General features: G+C 37.2%; 1 protein-coding gene across 2 annotated transcripts in view; it reads left to right on the plus strand.

The window, feature by feature from the left end:
- LOC139959613 (transmembrane protein 184B-like) overlaps positions 1–17,433 on the plus strand; it is a 38,872-nt gene extending 21,439 nt beyond the window's left edge. Inside the window, exons 2-7 of one of the 2 annotated variants that reach the window (XM_071957354.1) lie at positions 83–248; positions 1,827–1,917; positions 7,426–7,596; positions 9,438–9,607; positions 9,862–10,079; positions 12,249–17,433. In XM_071957354.1, coding sequence (XP_071813455.1) covers positions 83–248; positions 1,827–1,917; positions 7,426–7,596; positions 9,438–9,607; positions 9,862–10,079; positions 12,249–12,533 — 1,101 coding nt within the window. In that variant the 3' untranslated portion in view covers positions 12,534–17,433. Of the gene's footprint in view, positions 1–82; positions 249–1,826; positions 1,918–7,425; positions 7,597–9,437; positions 9,608–9,861; positions 10,080–12,245 lie in introns of both variants that reach the window. The other variant, XM_071957353.1, reaches the window with a different exon arrangement.
- Positions 17,434–18,423: the final 990 nt, after the last annotated feature.

An 18,423-nucleotide genomic window follows, 5' to 3' on the forward strand; every position in this document is an offset into this window, starting at 1 on the left:
GGTTTCTTTCCTTCCTTCTTTACGAGGAATTTACGTCCTATGTTTATTTTCCTCTTCTTTTCTTCCCTTTCTTCGTCTGCAGATTTACATGCATCTGAGGCATTACAACAGTCCCGGAGAGCAAAGATGGATCGTTCGAATTCTTTTCTTTATTCCTATTTATGCCTTTGATTCTTGGCTCTCCCTCCTCCTCATCAGTAAACACCATTACTATGTCTATTTCAATAGTGTTAGAGATATTTATGAAGGTAAGTGGTTTTCAGAAGCATATATCATTCGGGTGGAATCTTTGAATTCTCATGTTACTCCTTGAAGTTCACCATACAAAATGCTTTACAGCCTGTCCTGTTTTTTCTACCGATTCTAGACAGATATATACACAACTTTTAGAATAGCATATTGAGTTTATTCAGTATCTTGTAATATCTGCGCCATATCACCAGACACTTTGTTCTTATAAAGAGGGCAGTTTTTTTTTATAGCAGACTTAGACAGCCTCAGGGGTTTCCTTATGCACATGGGCGTCAACAGGTGGGGGACGGGGGGACATGTCCCCCCCACTTTCAAAAGTGGAGGGGATATCATATCATTTGTCCCACCCACTTTTCAGAGTAGTTATTAAAAAAAATCACATGCATATGCGCGATTTTCTATTTAAGGTCAAGAAATCTGGACTCCCTGGGCCCCTGCTATCTATCACTTGCACCGTCATTTATCTCCGATTCTCCCAATATCCTAAATCTGCCCATTTAATTCGTTCGGGGGGGGGGGGGGGAGACCATTCGAAAGTGTATTGAATCTTGCACACATGTTGTTTGTATGGGTTCCAAGGGATTAGGTAAGCCATACAGGTAGATGGTGATGAGTTACTATGTTCATATCACTACCTCCAGTCCCTTGGACTGGACGGACGAATAGGGGTGTAGGGGTTAAGTAATTAAGGCTACATGTATTCGCCGGATATGGTAGATCTTTATTGTTGAGTGCCGGCTAGGCGCTCCACACGCTCTGCGCGCGGTGCCTTCTTCTGATTATTATTATTAAAGTACTTGGGCACATAACAACTGACGTCTCGCACCTACATGCATGTATTATATATACCACTCCACTCATCCCGGAGGTGACGGCGCCACTTTTTCAATATTTCGTTTGAGATGGAAGCTGTGTAATTCGTCTCCCTTGGTGTCAGAACGGCATCTTTCTACCAGTACTTTCTGTCGGAATTTAGTTTTGTGAGACAAAATTTCTCCTCACAGATCTGGTTCTGATGTAACTAAAAACGACTCAGGAAGGCCGTCTCCTGCGATCTAGGGGGTCTTATGTACCCAAAATTTTCTGGTACGCTACGCGCCAACCAATGGTGGCGCTCCGCTTAGATAGTATAGTGTCCCCCTCACTTTCTGAAACCTGCTGACGCCCGTGCTTATGCAACGAGTGTTTAAATACGTAAAGTTAAAACAAATGAATATTTGGGCACTAAGCACTTCAGGTTTTAGTCCAGCATTTGAAACTGCTAAAAGTATCAAGAAGTAATTTCCTTGCGGGGCTTTTAGCCTCGATATCGAACTCAGACGATGAGTTGGGTAAATTATAGTACAAATTGCACAAGTTTCAGAGAGGCTCTCTCTGACTGTAGCAGTGACAGGGAGGGAGTGGGGGGGGGGAGAGGAGAATTGAATTTGATCAGTTGCTCTCTTAGCATATGTGGAGATAATAAAAATACTGATGCACAACAGTGTCAGGTTTGTTTTCCTGACTCGTTGGACCGTCAACTTACAAGTAGGTGTCTTGTTTGATAATATTCATTATATTTCTTTACTTTTCAGCTTTTGTTATCTACAACTTCTTGAGTTTATGTTATGAATATCTTGGAGGTGAAAGCTCAATCATGTCAGAAATCAGGGGAAATTACATCAGGTCAGTATTTGTTATGTCCGCTCCCTTCCCTTCACTTCAATTCCCTCCCCTCCCCTCTCTGCCCTCTCTCCCCTCTCTCCCCCACATGCCTTCCATCCTTACTTTCTCCTTCATACTATTTATTGTAAAGTATGAGGAATATTCTATTTGTATGGTAATATTTTTTGGAATCTGATCACCGTATGCAAATAGCTGCTTTTCTTTTAATATCAAAGAGAAAAAAAAACCTGTAAGCCAATTTTTTACCTACTGTAAAAAGCCTTTGTAGGTAAATATTTATGAAAGTTAGAAGACTAGATAGTTTGATCTTGTAGGAGGCTAAAAATGCTGACTAAGACTCTGCCGAGAATCAAAACGTCAGGCTCTCTAAGTTTTATACATAAATTATCATTTCCAATAATACTTTTTTTAAGTTTTATGTAACGTCCCTCAATTTTCCCACAAGCAGCAAGTTTGTTTTGCTCTGTTTACCGTGATTTAGAGAAGCGATGCAGTACCAAGCCGTCATCACCATCTCCATCCTCCTACGTTGTCATGAGATGCGGCGAACGCTGCCGTACTTATAGGTCTAATAATATACTGTACTGTTTATATGACGGTGAATTGTTTACACATCGGTCTTCTGTAAACATTCATTATCATTTGATACCAGCCAAGCTTTGTAATATCTCACACTTAAAGTTGATGTGCACTTTGCAACGTTAAAGGAACTCCGATGCCGTTTATCGCTAGGATTATTTACTCTCCATAAATCATCTGTATTCGTGTACAATAAAGCTAATTTTTCTTTCGCATTCTGGCTGCTGAAGTCTCAAAAGGCCTCTCGAAGGTACAATCTCAAAACTAGAGGCAGCAATGTTTAAGGGAATGATTTTAAAGATCACTGCAAATCTTAGAGTTGTTGCTTAGGGAATTTTGTTCCTCCCAAACAATTAAGGATAACATTTCTGTTATTTGCATTTAGATAGGGGGGGGGGGCGGAATAAAAATCAGCGCTCATTTCACTTCAAAATGAAGAGGGGCATGGTGGTGTTGGATGAAGAGTACACATCAAGCTTGTATTTTAGTGTCCCGCAGGCAATTCTCAGAAAGAAAACTCCTGAACTCTGACGTGCATATGATTTGATGGCAGCTCTTGAAATATATCCAGAATATCGAGTAATGAGGCCAAAACCGTTGAATTAATTGACTTTCGTTCCCTGCTTATACCTGTTTCCTCACAACCTTAGCGTTCTCGTCTTATTGGGACTTACCAGGCAAAGGTAGGAATCGAACCCCGGACCTTTGTGTCACAGACCTAAGACCATGCCACTCAGACACAGTGATTCTACTGGTGTGAATATTTATTATAGGCTTTCTATAGCTGTCATTGAGAGTGTATTACAGATACATGTGTGTTACAATTGAACAGGCCCCTGGTGCTTTGGAATCTGATCACAATGTACACAGAATTACCACATTTAGAGGCAAGCCAAGTTGTATTGATGGAAAATGAATGTGTGGCAAGTGGGATGATGCAAAATATATTAAATAAATGAAGATCCACAAAACAGAAAGATTTAGAACTCCTTCCGTCCTGTCCAAATTTACTTCGCTCCTCGCTTACCTGTCTCCTCACAACCTTAGCACCTCGTTCTACCGTGCCTATAAAGTCCTGGTAACATAATAACACTGTGCGCCCTCTATGACCGGACCCCCCCAGTCACTGCCCTTCCTTCTCATTCTACCATTAAAAGTGTCATCACACGGATTTCTTGTGGAAATATTTCCCTTGGATTTCGTCTTGGTTATATTTGCGATCGTTGGAAGTTTTCTTTCCTTGGATTCTTAGGAGTATCAGCAGTCTTTTCCAGCCCGATAAGTATCCTTTTTGTTGAAAGGGAGTGTTTTGGGGACTGTTTTTCCTAGTGCGTTTCCGCCCTTAGGTTTTTTTTTGCAATACAATACAACTGGCATGTATTTGTTGTTTATCTCCGCTAATGTGGGATGCTGATGATTGTTCCCCTTTAACAGATTTTGCCACTGAGAGATATTTAAATGTCAAGTGCAATACTATCCTAGGAGTAGGTGCATTTAAGATGTTAGCTGAAGTGTAGCTGGATGCAAAATTCACCCCGAGATTCTGTCGTGCAGCCTGTCAGATCTCGCGGAATATGAAGCCTCGGGGGAATTTAACAAAGTCATCGCGGTACAATCTGCTCGGAGCTGTCATGCTTGGCATTGTCTAACTTATGGTCGACTCTGGATGTGGCCTTACATTGGGAGAAATGTGAGAAACATTAGCTCCTGCTGACTTGGCGATAAACATGAGGTCATTCGTTATCTGAGAACGATTTACCGAGGCAAGTCCGTCCATAAAGCCCTCGGTATGTTACTTTATTTCATCTGATTGCAAAGTAGAGGGAATGTATTAAATTAGACATTAAAAGTCCCGTTTGCTATTTGGTATTCGGTAGAATTCAACTACGGATATTAAGAGCGATGGCCCAAGGAGATTTTACAAATTTATGTAATTTTGCCACATTAAATATTTGTGATGTGTAATTTGAAGACTTGGGATTTTAATTTGTGCTCAGGGTTGAGTGTCACAGATATGCACAAGGTTTCCTACAGTAGGTGTGTAGATTATTCTATTAAGTGTAGGTGTGATCGTCTTAAATATTAAATGAGACTGTTCACATACAGATGATACAGTACAGTCTCCTGTTGAAAAGAAATCTTTCCTCCATTTCCCATCTCAGCCTCGGTTAATTGTTTCTTCGTTCTGATAAATCTGAACATGTGTAGGTCAACGCCAACTTAAAATCAGTAATGTCAGCTCAGTCATGCAGGCTTGCACATAGGTGTAAAGTCAAACATTTAAAAGAATTTGATAAAGTATTTATAGCTCTTGCAAAAATGATTATCATCAGGTTGGAAGTGAATTAGTTTGTGTAAGTTTATTGCACTATTGAGATACGGTCTACTTCTTTAATTGGGATTCGTGTGTTAGACCTCTTGTACAGTACTTATCGAGTAAATATTATTTATTATCGACATCTTAGTTGCTCTCGTTGATTACTTCTCCATAAAAGTTAGAGTTTTAAGTAACTGTTACCACTTTAAGACTATTTTTACTACCATAGATGTTTCATTAGCAATAGTCATTGGTATTAGTTCATCACACACTACAATATATTTGATGTCATCCTCTCTCTGCAAGAGGTTTTGATTTACAATTGCTGCCTTGCTTCCCTGTCTCCTGACAACATGAGCACCCTAATTACTCTATGGTCACGATGGTGTTTTGAGTCAAATGGTAACCTCATTTAATATCATCCATGCACTAAAGTCACATACATCCTCTTATCTCCCATGGCAACCATAGTGTGAACGACCAGAAGGCAGCGGTCGTAACAGTCTGAACAAAGTGACAAACCTCTGCTGCTTTATACATTATACCTATTGCCCATAGTTTGAACCTTCCGTAAAGTCATAAATATATGAAACGGAGTGATATTGATAGGGTGTAAATCACCTCAAGATTATCATACTGCTTGCAATGTATGATTTTATCCAGGCTGCATTAAAAGTTGTTTTGGCTTGATTTTAAAAACCAAGCTGGCTATTTGTCTCCAGTGACACTCATAAATAAAGAGTAAGACCATTAGGTTGTATCGTAAGGCAGAGTAAATCTGCAAACATCCGCTTTTCTATCTCCTGGACAACCTTTCCCCGTGATTTGAACCTGAGATGGAGGAATAAATGTATGATAAATGGCAATGCATACTGTATTTGCATAATGATTATAACAAATTGGTGATGCAAACTGAAAGATTGAAAGATAAAAAGTAACTCTGTTCTCTTGACGGAAAAACTGTTCATTCACTTCGCTCCTCTCTTACCTATCTCCAATCTACTTATGTGCTCATTTATTTCCTAATTTATCTAACCTGCACCTGTGCACCCCTCAAGATTAGGAAATAGATAGAGTGATATTAAGGAAGAAGAATAAAAATACAAAAAGAACGGCATTAAAATGTAAGAAAATACTCAAGATTCTTAATTATTCCATAGTAGGAATATTTTTGGGAAAAGAGGTGTCAGGAGTACAGAACTGCAGTGTTTAAGAGACACACTTTAATTGATGTTTGTTGTGTCTCTAATAAAGGAACACACAGGCATGCTCAATTCAGGTTAGACTCGTTCAGATTACATTATGTTTTCTCAAGCATGCCGCACACTGCGTTTAAACTACTCCACAACGACATTTAATGCAACGTAAAATGTAAAATTCTTGTCATCTACAATAGTATTCACATTTGAGCAAAAACCAGGATGTCAGGGTGGGTGGATTTAAAATTTAGTTTCTTTATGATAGTTGAAGATTAATAAAATATTGTTCTGAATAAACCAGCTGTGTTTAATAGTGAAAACCCTGTATACAGAAAACTCTCGACCTTCTAAGGTTAAATCATTATGTCATTTTACAGCACAGATCAAAATGAGCCTTGGTCTCATGGTGGCCAGTTAGATCAAAGCCCGAGAGAACTGCAGGAGGGGCCTAGTGGAAAAGTAAGGGCCGAAATGAAGTACACCCTATAGCAACCTTATTAATAAACTGCATAAACAATGACATCAAATTAGCTAGAACTGTCTCTAGTGAGCTTAGTAAATCACTATGCAACATCCAATGACCTGATTAACTTTAAAGAGAGGCTTGTTAAACATTTGTGGAATATTTTATCCCATCAACTAGGTGGCAACCTTGAGGCCATGTTCTGAACTACTTATTTGGCAGAAAAATATATAGTTGTATATGGTTGTATATATATATGGTTGTATATATATATGGTTGTATGGATATTGTTCTTATCATCATAACTGAGTTGTACAGTAGTCTGGGTACAATTGAGGGAAAGTCGTATATTAGATTACGATGGGCATCTCCAGGCAGCCTCTCAATGAACAGAGGGCGCTCTCATAGTAGTCCTTCCTAGGGCCAGGAAACTTGACAAGCTGCAGTCTCTGAAATACCTAAGAATTCCTTTGAGGAATCTCTGACCGGCACTTCCGGACAAAGTACATACACGTTCCCTGATTCAGACATAGTGTTACATATTCAAACAAATATACGGTTTTTACCGCTCATAACTAGCAAATTTTAGCAATGATAAGTAGCTTTATCAATGATAAGTTGCCCATCATCATTTGTGCTATTTTTACACACGTCTAGTCGTCGACCAATCAGTGAGCCTCTTTGAGGTATTTTCAGTCACGTCCGCAAAACTGAATTTAAGCTTTGAGCATCAGTTAAGTTCAATCTAGTCTCTGAAATGAAAGTACTGGACTTACACCCGAGAGTCTTCTCGTTGTTTTTGAAGACAAGACCTTTTTAAGCATATTTTCACAATGAGCACTGTATAGATTGAGATATATAACAGCGCTATACAAAACATGCCATGGAGATATTAATTATGCATTCTCATTACTTCCAATTTTCATTTATTCTTGTTTTTCTTCTTCTAGGCCAGCTAATTGGCTGTGCTGCACCTGTTGTCTTAAGGGGAAGACCTACACAATTGGGTTTCTCAGATTCTGTAAGCAAGCCACTCTGCAGTTCTGTTTGGTCAAACCCATCATGGTGGCTTCGACATTAATCCTGCTACAGTTTGGCAAATTTTCTGACGGGAATTTTGCGTGAGTATGTGAAGCGTAGTCCCGAATTATAATTCGGTAGCAAAAAATGCAGCCCAAATGATTTCATCAAATAAATTAAGGAATGGTGCAAAAAGCTGCAAACTGATGTCATCATCAGTGAACTTAATAATGAGTTTATTTAAGTTCTTTTTGAAAGAGGGAAGGAGATGGGTTCATTGGAGGGTTGGGGTGGGGTGGAGGGGGGGGGTTATTATTGAGGCATCATTGTGATCACAGTACACAGTTTAGGAGTGAAAGCTCCCCTAGGCCAGGTCAGGTCTCTAAAACACCAAAAACACCATAATATTGACAATTAAGTATGTTTCAATGGAAATGAAATACAGGATTGTACTGCAAGTGAGAAAACTTATCCTTTTTCCCTTTTGATAAATTCTGAACTCCTGTGTAAACTTATCCCAGAAGAGATATACTTTATTGCATATTTAAGTATTTCATGTAGAAAATGTGTATGTTATTTAATACCTTGCTCTCCCAAAACTGTCAATTTATCTGTTTTGGGCATGATGTTATCATTTTCGGATCCTCACCAAGACTGGATTCTGCATACTTTTCTTGAAATGTTTTGAATGGAGTGTCATGGATATCTAATCAATTTGCAGTCTATCAAATTTTATTTCGGTTTGATATTAGCATAAATATAGAATATTGTTCAAAATGAATTTGATTAAGTGGCAAGCTCCAGACATGATAATGTTAGATAATTTGAAATTAAAAGTCAATAGTTAGGTTTTACTGGATTGAGTTTACAAATAAATTTGGGTTTTTTTCTCTGTGATCTAGATATCTGTGATATCCTCTCCTATATCAAAGATTTTAACCTGTTTCAAACTTACCTATAAGCAGGTGTTCTCAATTGACGCCCACCAACTAAACCTGGTCACTGATTTCAGTCCACCCTGCAGATAACCCCAGTAAAAACACAAATTGCTGAAGAATCTTGCACAAATCTTGTATGCAGGTCCTCAAGGCTTTCCGCATGTGCAGCCAACTGGCCTACCCGACACATTGCTCAATCAAGGTTGATTCTGTCTAACATATTTGGTTATGATGCTGAAGGCTCAGTAACCTTTGCGATTGAGCTGGCCTGTTTGTGTGTATGTGTGGCAGTAACAGCTAGCTTCTATTCAACACGATATCTCAACAATTGTCTTTCTGGATATTGAAACACTTCTTACCAGCAAATGACATGGTTGATGCCCACAAGGAAGGTGCTATAAATAAGTACTGGAAATCAATGATCTTTTCTGGTTCTCACTGAATTCTTAGACAAATTTAACTCCCTTGCTCTACATTTAGTCAGATAGTTATTTGGAATTTTGAGCAACTTGTATGGCAAGAAATCACAAAGCCAAATGGCTTTCTGGTTAAACTATGTCACTTTGTCAACATGATAACTGATTCCTAGTACCCTTCTGGTTTATATGTTGCCACATTAGTCAATAGAGGACCCCTCTTCATTTAAGTGTGCACAAGTTCGTGACTATTAACATGACCTACCACACTATGAATATGATTGGGCATCGGAACCACTAATCGTTTTCATTTCCTTCACCCAATCTTATTCTCTTGTTCTGGTAGAAATTTTAATTGAGAACCGCGAACTGTAGGAAAGTCGGGGCCTCATACATGGAATACAAAGCCCTCTTAGAATTTGTAAAAATGCGATTACTTAGTTGAATCGAAGAAAAAAATTATTATGAGACATGGTTACAGCATTGTCTCATCTGACAGGTTTATGTTTTAAATGCATTAATATTTGAAGAGTACAACTGTCATAATATTTGTTTTTGAATCTTCTGTTTTTAATTTTGTTTTTACAGAATCAACGATGGTTACCTTTATATCACAATAATCTACAACATCTCCGTCAGTCTTGCTCTCTTTGCGCTGTTCCTCTTTTATTTTGCTGTCAAAGAGCTCCTCGCCCCATTCCAGCCAGTTTTGAAGTTTTTCCTCATCAAATCTATCATCTTCCTCTCATTTTGGCAAGGTAAACCAGTTTATTTCATTATTAAATCTTATTTTAATAGTCTATGTATCTTTTAACAGTAGACTTGGAATGCTAAGTTGTCACATTTGATTACTTGGGGAACTTTGAAAATGGATTTATCCTGTTTCAGAATTATTAATAAAACTAAGTGCAGTCTATTTTTATGATACGGTTTGCTCTACAACCGCATGTAATACACGCTAAGTTTTGGAACTTTGTAAATAGTCGTTCTTCGTTCGTCTTCTCTCGCAAAGGTGTTTTACTCGCTATTCTCGAGTTGGCGAAGGTCATCAGGTCCGTACCACTTTACAACGGGGAGAGGATCGAAGCTGGTACAGTTTCTGCTGGCTACCAGAACTTCTTCATCTGTATTGAGATGTTCTTTGCAGCCATCGGTCTACGGTTTGCATTTCCTTATGCCATCTACATGGAAGGACACCTGGACAATAACGACAAGGAAAGAGATATGCAGGTAAGAGGTGAAACAGAGATAGGGTTTAAGAGATATGCAGGTAAGAGGTTAAACAGAGGTTGGGTTTAAGAGGTATGCAGGTTAGTGATTAAACAGAGATAGGGTTTAAGAGATATGCAGGTAAGAGGTTAAACAGAGATAGGGTTCAAGAGATATGCAGGTTAGTGTTAAAACAGAGATAGGGATAAAGAGATAAGCAGGTAAGAGGTTAAACAGAGATGGGGTTTAGGAGATATGCAGGTAAGAGATTAAACAGAGGTTGGGTTTAAGAGATATGCAGGTTAGTGGTTAAATAGATAGGGTTTAGGAGATATGCAGGTAAGAGGTTAAACATAGGTTGGGTTTAAGAGATATGCAGGTTAGTGGTTAAACAGAGATAGGGATTGAGAGATATGCAGGTTAGTGGTTAAACAGAGATAGGGTTTAAGAGATATGCAGGTAAGATGTTTACAGAGATATAGTTCAAGAGATATGCAGGTAAGAGGTTAAACAGAGGTTGGGTTTATGAGATATGCAGGTTAGTGGTTAAACATAGGTTGGGTTTAAGAGATATGCAGGTTAGTGGTTAAACAGTGATAGGGATTAAGAGATATGCAAGACAGTGGTTAAACAGTGATAGGGATTAAGAGATATGCAGGTAAGAGGTTAAACAGAGATAGGGTTTAAGAGATGTAATTAAGACGTTAAACAGAGATAGGGTTTAAGATATGCAGGTAATAGGTTAAACATAGATAGGGTTTAGGAGATATGCAGTTAAGAGGTTAAACAGAGATAGGGGTTAAGAGATATGCAGGTTAGTGGTAAAACAGAGATAGGATTTCAGCAAGTAAGATATGCTGTCCATTTACCTAAATGGATTTGCAGTCAAGTTTGATTGACAGTTTGGAATTTGTATGGTTACTGGATGGTACGTATTCCCTCCCCCCTTGCCCCCCCCCCTTCTTCAGATTCTCACTTATCCTCATAATATAGCGTCACTTGCCAAATTGAAGGGAACTTTACAGAAGTAATGGCACAGATCATCAAAGGTGTGTGTGTGTTTTTAGAATACTTTTAAAGAAAAGTTGCCAAAGATAGATCCTGGATGCAAAAAGGAAACAATGTGATGCCCTCTCAACCCCATGAGATTGAAACTGTATTAAAGATGCAGTGTCAAACTTAGAAGCTGCTTAGTTAGGATGAATCAATATCAAACAATAGGGATTATTTCTGCAGTTGTCATTGTGTGAAACTGCAGAGCCCAAAAGATTTGCATCCCTTACTGAAGGATGCTGCAGCCAATTCTGTCTCCTTCTTTCGACACTGTTTGTAACCAGGTGATTTCTATGGTGTTAACGTCAAGTGAAATATCAAAAGTCCATTCGAATGGAAATAAATACTAGTTATAGGTTGGTGAGTGTTCTTAACTGTGTTCTGTGTATCTGAATAGACAAGTCACTTCATATGATCAAAGCAGAAAGTCAAAAAAACGGAATTGAATTTTAAGTTTTCATGTCTACTGAATCCATGCAAACTGCGCAATTAAATATTTAGCAAAATAATTGAAAATGCTTGTATTACTCTACCTTATTATAACAGGTATCATATTATAAACTATAAACACCAGTGTACAACTCAGAAAATGTACTTGATTTCAAGAAAGAAACTCATACATTTTTTTTATGTCCAAACAAAGCTATAAGGTATATCTTTATAACCCAAAGTAATCAGCTTTACTTTCTGATGACAAAAACAATGCTTGCTTACAATCTTCTATGCAAATTAGACATTGCATATGTAAATCAGCTATTAAAGTGTCAGGTTGAGTGTTTGAGTGTTCTTGAGAATAGATTAGTCTTTCATATAAAGGACTCTGACATTTTTGCAAGGTTTTCACCGTCTGTTAAAAAACAAACTTTGTGCTCTCAAGCTTCATATAATGGTGAACATCACATTTCAAACACTGGAATCTCAATGGGAGCTGTTAAATGAATTGGCATAACTTTAAAAAAGTGACGGTGAAAAATGAATTTAGGGTTAAACAATAAATTTGAGGATGAAAAATAAAGTGACTTTTGTGGCATATGTTGGAGCAATATTGTCGACTGATGAAGAATTCATTGCCGTGCATCCTTTCATGTTATGTGATGTTTTCGCTGAATTTTTGTCTCGTTTTCTGTTCTGTAGCAGAGTATCTCTAGTAATCTTCGAGATACCGTGAACCCCTCGGACATGTTCCACGACACCCTTCACAACTTTATGCCGCAGTATCAGCAGTACATGCACATCCAGAACAGTACCTCAAAGGAAGAAATGGATTCTGGCTACTATCACATTCCGACCGAGAAAGGATCCGGAGCGGAGGAGTCTGAAGACACCGTGCCGAGCTTGCCCAAACCCGAGGGCCAGAAGAGGTGGAGCAAAGGTAGCCATAACGAGAAGACGGGACTCCTCAGCTCAGACGACGATTTTTGAAAGAGTTGCCGATAGAATTTACCTTAAATGTCGTCCTTGATGTTTAACAGTTGTTTAATTTCAAATCTATATGATGTAGGCCAAATTCTTCTGTCATATACAGAGTCAAATGTGGAGATGTCGAGGGGATTAAAAGGATTAAATAGGGATTAGAGGGTGAAATGAAAATCTTTTGGAAAAAGATGGGAAAAAGAGCATTAGAAAGTTTGATCTGCAGTTAGACGCGTATTAAATAGAATTAAATAGAATTTGCAACTTCGTCGGGGATGCTATGAGCAAAACTCTGTGGAGGGAAATAAAATTGAATTATTATAGAAAAGATATTATATATAAGGTTCAGTCTGTTGTGGGATCTGATTGAAATAGGGAAAAGACAGAACCAAAAATATGACACTTTTGCAGGGAAAAAACAAGAAAATATTGCTACAAAGCTGGTTAAGTACAAACATTCTTATACTTTGTTTTAAGTGATGTCATCGGTAATATTGTTCTACAAGTTGTCATCAATGGTGCTTTAGTTTGAAATTGATTTAGTTAATGTTGTTTGTCATTTGTTCAGATTTCATAACTGTAACTTTAACAGGCTGCCATAAAACTGCCTTTATCCTTTCTTTTTGTATATCACCTGTTTGTTGTTTAATCTTATTGAGAGTAGAAAAGAATTAGTTTTACTTTGTTGATCAGGTATACCCAGACATATATACCTTAAAACTATTCCTTACTCCTGGGCATATTATACAACAGCATACAGATATTTTAATCATATAATAACTATATCAATATTTTTTTTCATGAAAGAAATTTTGGAAATGTTTTAATTTAATTCAACAATAAGTAATAAAACAATGGAAAATTAACTAGGAAATTTTCAAAACAAATTTGGAATGAACAAATAATTTTGTTTAGCTGGATTGGGATTGGGATCAGTGACATCAGGGTTACAAGTCCTGTGTTCTCTACCAACAGAGCTACAGTATCCAGCCCTCTGTTGGTGGTGCTCTCAATGTAGGCATTTCTATCCTCAGGAGCCTTGGACAACACTGTTTCCTCTTTTCTCAGTTTTACTAAAATTAAAGGCCTGGTCACACTATACCGATTTTTTATCTGAATACTATCCGATTTTCCAGGAGGAATCGAAACTGCCAATTTTTCGTTCGGGTCTTCCAGCCACAGTGATAAAGGACCTGATTTGCTATCTGTTGAGCCATTCCGATGTGGAATAGCCCTCTCCTAACTTTTGATATTGACTCCGTTTCCTTTTATCGGATAGCTATCCGATTTCTCTTACGATTTTTATCGTTTTTCGATGTGACGTCACTTCAGAATGTAGTCCGTTCCAGAACCCCTCAGATTCGGAGTAGGTATTCGAATATTCCACTGCGTTCATTACATTCACTACCACAAACCTCACTGTTCTGCCTAAAATCGGATAAATCGGACCGTATTCCGATAAAATATTGCTGTAGTGTGACCGGGCCTTAAGTCAGTGATTCAAGGCAGATTGCTCTCTGATATAATGTCATCTGTGGGAAAAGAATAAGAACTTCTGAGACATGTAGACTGCCTTTACTTAAAGCAAAAGAATAAAAACATTTGAGTTGTTTTCATTTAAATGTTAGACAATTTATTTCATCTACTTAAAATCATAATGGAATTAACTATTTCAAAATATTGGAATAAACTTTTCCAAAAGTATTCAAAGTTTACCGATCAATGCAGTGTCATTAAAATGTGGTTTTGACTTTCTTGAGTTCTCAACTATCTTATTCCATGCTCCATGTCAAAGTGGACATTTTAAGTATATCAGCGATCTGTTGCAGCATTGTATTAGGTACCTGCATCCACCAAATGAAGCAAAAGTTGATGCTAGTTTGTACTAGCCGCTGCTTTACCCTATCGGTGGATTGGTCACTTAAAATAATGTTAGAAATAATCTAAAAACTCTGTTGTATAAGTTGATGGAGTATTATTAAGCAAGATTTAGGTTAATATGAAAGGAAAAAAGCTAATTCATTGTACTTATTCTATCTGTTATTTTTTCATTAAAAATCAGACAAAGCAAAACTTATTAAATGCAATTACTTAGAACCTGCCAAAGTCAAATAATTTCCTTACCTTTGCTTCATCAGATTTTGATGACCAAACTTTTTTTTCATTATGATCACTGCTAGTCTTCGTGAGACTGCAATTTATCCGAACAATTTTATCATTTTTAACTTAAAAGAGTCTTACCGTTTAATTGTTTAATATTTTTATGTGCTGATATTTGCCAACTGTCGCTTTAGTTGTGTTGCACAGTAAAATACTTTCACTTCTTTGCTCTAGGAAGCTTCATGAATATGCAGTTTTATCTTTGTGCAATAGAAAAATAATTTCCTCGGCAAAAGAGGGAGGACGTAATTAGGATGAGGAAAGAAGTCACAAAAGTAGTGAAAAATATTTAGAAATATCCTGAATAGGGAGCAAACATTGTTTGACAGATGGAGGTATTCAAAAATTGTGCTTCTTACTAGTTGTAAAAGAGGGCAGTAATCTCTTGTGATGAAGTTTGGGGCTGAAAGTGGCTGATGGGTAGCAGGGATGGGGTATGACTCTCCTGATATGAGAATTAACTGTCTATTTCCATGTCACGTATTTAATTTCTTTTTACTCCTGTAAAGTTTTTTTTCATGTGGATATATTTTCAAGAGGTTTGATAGCAAGTTATAGCTGAAGAAACTGACTTTATTCTGTGGAATATTTTTGATGCTTGTAATTTAAGACTAAAATGCTTATGAGTAGTGATATCGCAACTGTAACTTATCCCTCCTTTTGTGTCTGTTATAGCGCAAACAGTACTTCAATATAATTGTATATGCCAAAAAAAAAAATTAAGCAAAAAATGTTCAGCTGTTGCAACTTCACCACACGCACAGAAAAAAAAAATCAGAAAAATTTGCCTTTGCAAAACTGCTGTAGTGTATTTTTTATGAGGTTTTGTCTTAGAATTATGTCATATGTGAAATCATTTTAAAAGACTTTAGTTATAAGAGGTTATCCTGAATTTAAAGATATGTTTTGCATTGCAGTAGTACCATTGCTCTGCACTGTAACCTTATTATGTTGCATTATGTCTTATTTGTTCCAGTAAGAGTTATTTTTTGGATTCAAGGATCCATTCTACCCCTTCGCCAAATACCTTCTTTTTGTGGTTCAATTATTTCTCTGATAACTTAAGAAGGTTGAGATCACCCAGATTAAGTTGTCTCTGACCCGATTGGCTGCAGTGAGAATTTTAGGGATAGTTTTATCGTTTTCATTTGCTTCGGTTTAATGTATCAATTAGAACTAAATTTTTGGCCAATTACATTCACAGTATTGTTTCTTCTTGTAGCATAGGTCATGACTGGTACAATAGCACCTTTCTTTTTCTTTTTCCTTAATTTTTCTTTTTCAGTGGACAAGTTTGCTGTTTATTTTCATTTAAATTGTTAGGTTTTACCTGAAATTGGATTTGTAGACTTCTGCACAAATATGGTGGCATTAACAAAGATAGTTGGATTATTTAAGGAATGTTCTTTCCAGGCGAAGGAATCTGTATTTTCAGGTCTGCCAGTTGTTCATCATTAGTTATTTTAACCAGTTTTTTCCCCCCTTTTCAACTGTGTATTAAAAAACCTTTATACCTTTTACATATCAGTTTTTTTCAGAATAGGGAGGAGTGTTTGCAGAAATAAAGAGTATTCATGTTAATAGTGTAGTAACAGTGCCTGTGTGTACCAGTGAGGGTGACCACTTTCTAGCATATCTTGGAAGCAAGCTGTTTCTATCACAACTTGAAATAGCGTGTCAGTACATCCTCAAAATATTAGGAAGCAAGGAGGTGTAATTATCTACCATCTATCGGTAGAGGTTTTGTTTAACACAATGTCTTAAATGTTGCTGTCCATTTGATGGAATATTTTCAGTCACTGTAGTAACCAATGTTAACTTTGTTGATTTTTGGTTAACAGACTATTGACTTCTTAACATGCATAACAGTTGTGAATACCTGGGAGAAATTTTCAACTGAGCAAGCTAAACTTTGTCAATGTAGTCTATTTCAGTAGATATGAAATCATTTGTCTAAATACCTTCCTTTTTGCTTTGAAAATTGTTTCTTTAATTTATGCCACCAAATCTTGTTAGAATTATCAAAATTGGTCACCAGTGGTCAAGTTTTTACACTGTAATTGTGACCACATTCAGAGAAGATTTAGTCACTTTGTGACATTTGACCGGTTGATATGATCCCATCATTATGGAGGAGTGGTCAACCTTCCTTGGAAGTACTTTTGGAAACCTTCATGAGATCATCAGTGCCGTTCCATACTTTTAGTCTGCTAAAAAGGTCTAGAAAGTTTCTAAAATTTAGTCTCTCTGGATTCTCTGGTCATCCAAGTTATTTCCAGACACTGAAGAGTCTTGAACGACGCAAATACGATGTCTGAGTGAGAGATAGGTTTGAAAGTTTTATTTTTATTGTAACATTACAATCCTTGTAGAAGTTTGAAGATTGGTGACCATTATTTGATTTTTCCAGCTTATTTTGGGGGCAGCACCTATAACTTTTAATCAACACTGAACAATTTGAAAAATGTTCAAATGATATTGATGACCTTTAAGTTTTTAACTATTAGGGAATAAATAGTCTGACGTTTGGAATGAATTATTTGTCGTATTTTATAAATAGCATCAGAGTTAGAAAATAACATTGATATAATAGAAACAGAAAAGAGAAAAAAAAAGAGTGTTGAAGTATTATAGGCTGTTTTACTGTACTTATGGGGCTTCTCCTGTACATAGTTTAAAAGGCTGTATTGCACGTGACTATAGGAAGATAGTAATGATTTATGTAAATAAATGTCAAAAGAAAATATGATTTCAAAGATGGTTTTCATTTCTGTGTTCTACCTTTCCAGCCAAGAAGGAAGAAGCTTAATTGTGCTATGGAGGATGTCTTTGTTTTACAGAGCTGAATTGCCTTACACTGGTATCTCATTAATGGGAAATGGGATGTAGGGCAGGACTGGTGTAGAATCTTGATTGGTTGGCGGAAGGATATGTACAGTAAATGAGAAAAAGGAGGAAGAAATGTTTTACTTTAAAAAAAAGAAGCTCTTATTGGTTTCACCATTGCCATATATCTCCTGAGAGGTGTAATAATATAAGGGATTATAATGAGAATCTATGGGGTACAAGCATGCTATTGTTTTTGATGGAGTACAAAGGTCATTTGAAGTGAAGTATTTAAGAATGAATATTGGACTAAAAATAAATTGTCTTCAATAGGGTTATGAAACTGTAAGTTGGCAGGCTTTTGCTATTTCATTTGTGAAAAGTTTTTGGAGTGATAGGAACTTTTAAATTTTAGGGAGTACAATGACAACTTCTGCATTCAGTTTTCTCTTTTATGACACTAAACACCTAAGCCATCAAGATGCAGGGAGGATGGGACATGGGGGGAGGGGTGGGGATGACAAGGGTTCAATGTGAAAAAGAAAGTTCATGGTCATTGGGGCATCATCATGTACATTATTCACGATTTACATAGTGCAGCACCAAAGTCAAACGTCAACAACATCCCATCCCTCGCCTCAACTCCGTCACCAACCCTCCACCCAAACCCCCCACCCCCGCCATTATTTTCTGAACAGAATGATTGGAATGCCGGGTAGCCATCGTCCTTCAGCTCGCAGTAATATGTAATCTACATTGTGTCGTGTGTATTGTACTGTTTGCATATTACTCCCTGTATAACGACGTATACCGAGTTTGACAACGGTATGAAAATCGTGCTAGCTGCGACTCGTTCAACCAGAGTCACATGGCTAAGCTAACAATGAAAACAATAACAAAGTAGTTGTGTGAC

Source organism: Apostichopus japonicus, chromosome 19 (assembly GCF_037975245.1).
Source record: "Apostichopus japonicus isolate 1M-3 chromosome 19, ASM3797524v1, whole genome shotgun sequence".
NCBI classification, from domain to species: Eukaryota; Metazoa; Echinodermata; class Holothuroidea; order Aspidochirotida; family Stichopodidae; genus Apostichopus; species Apostichopus japonicus.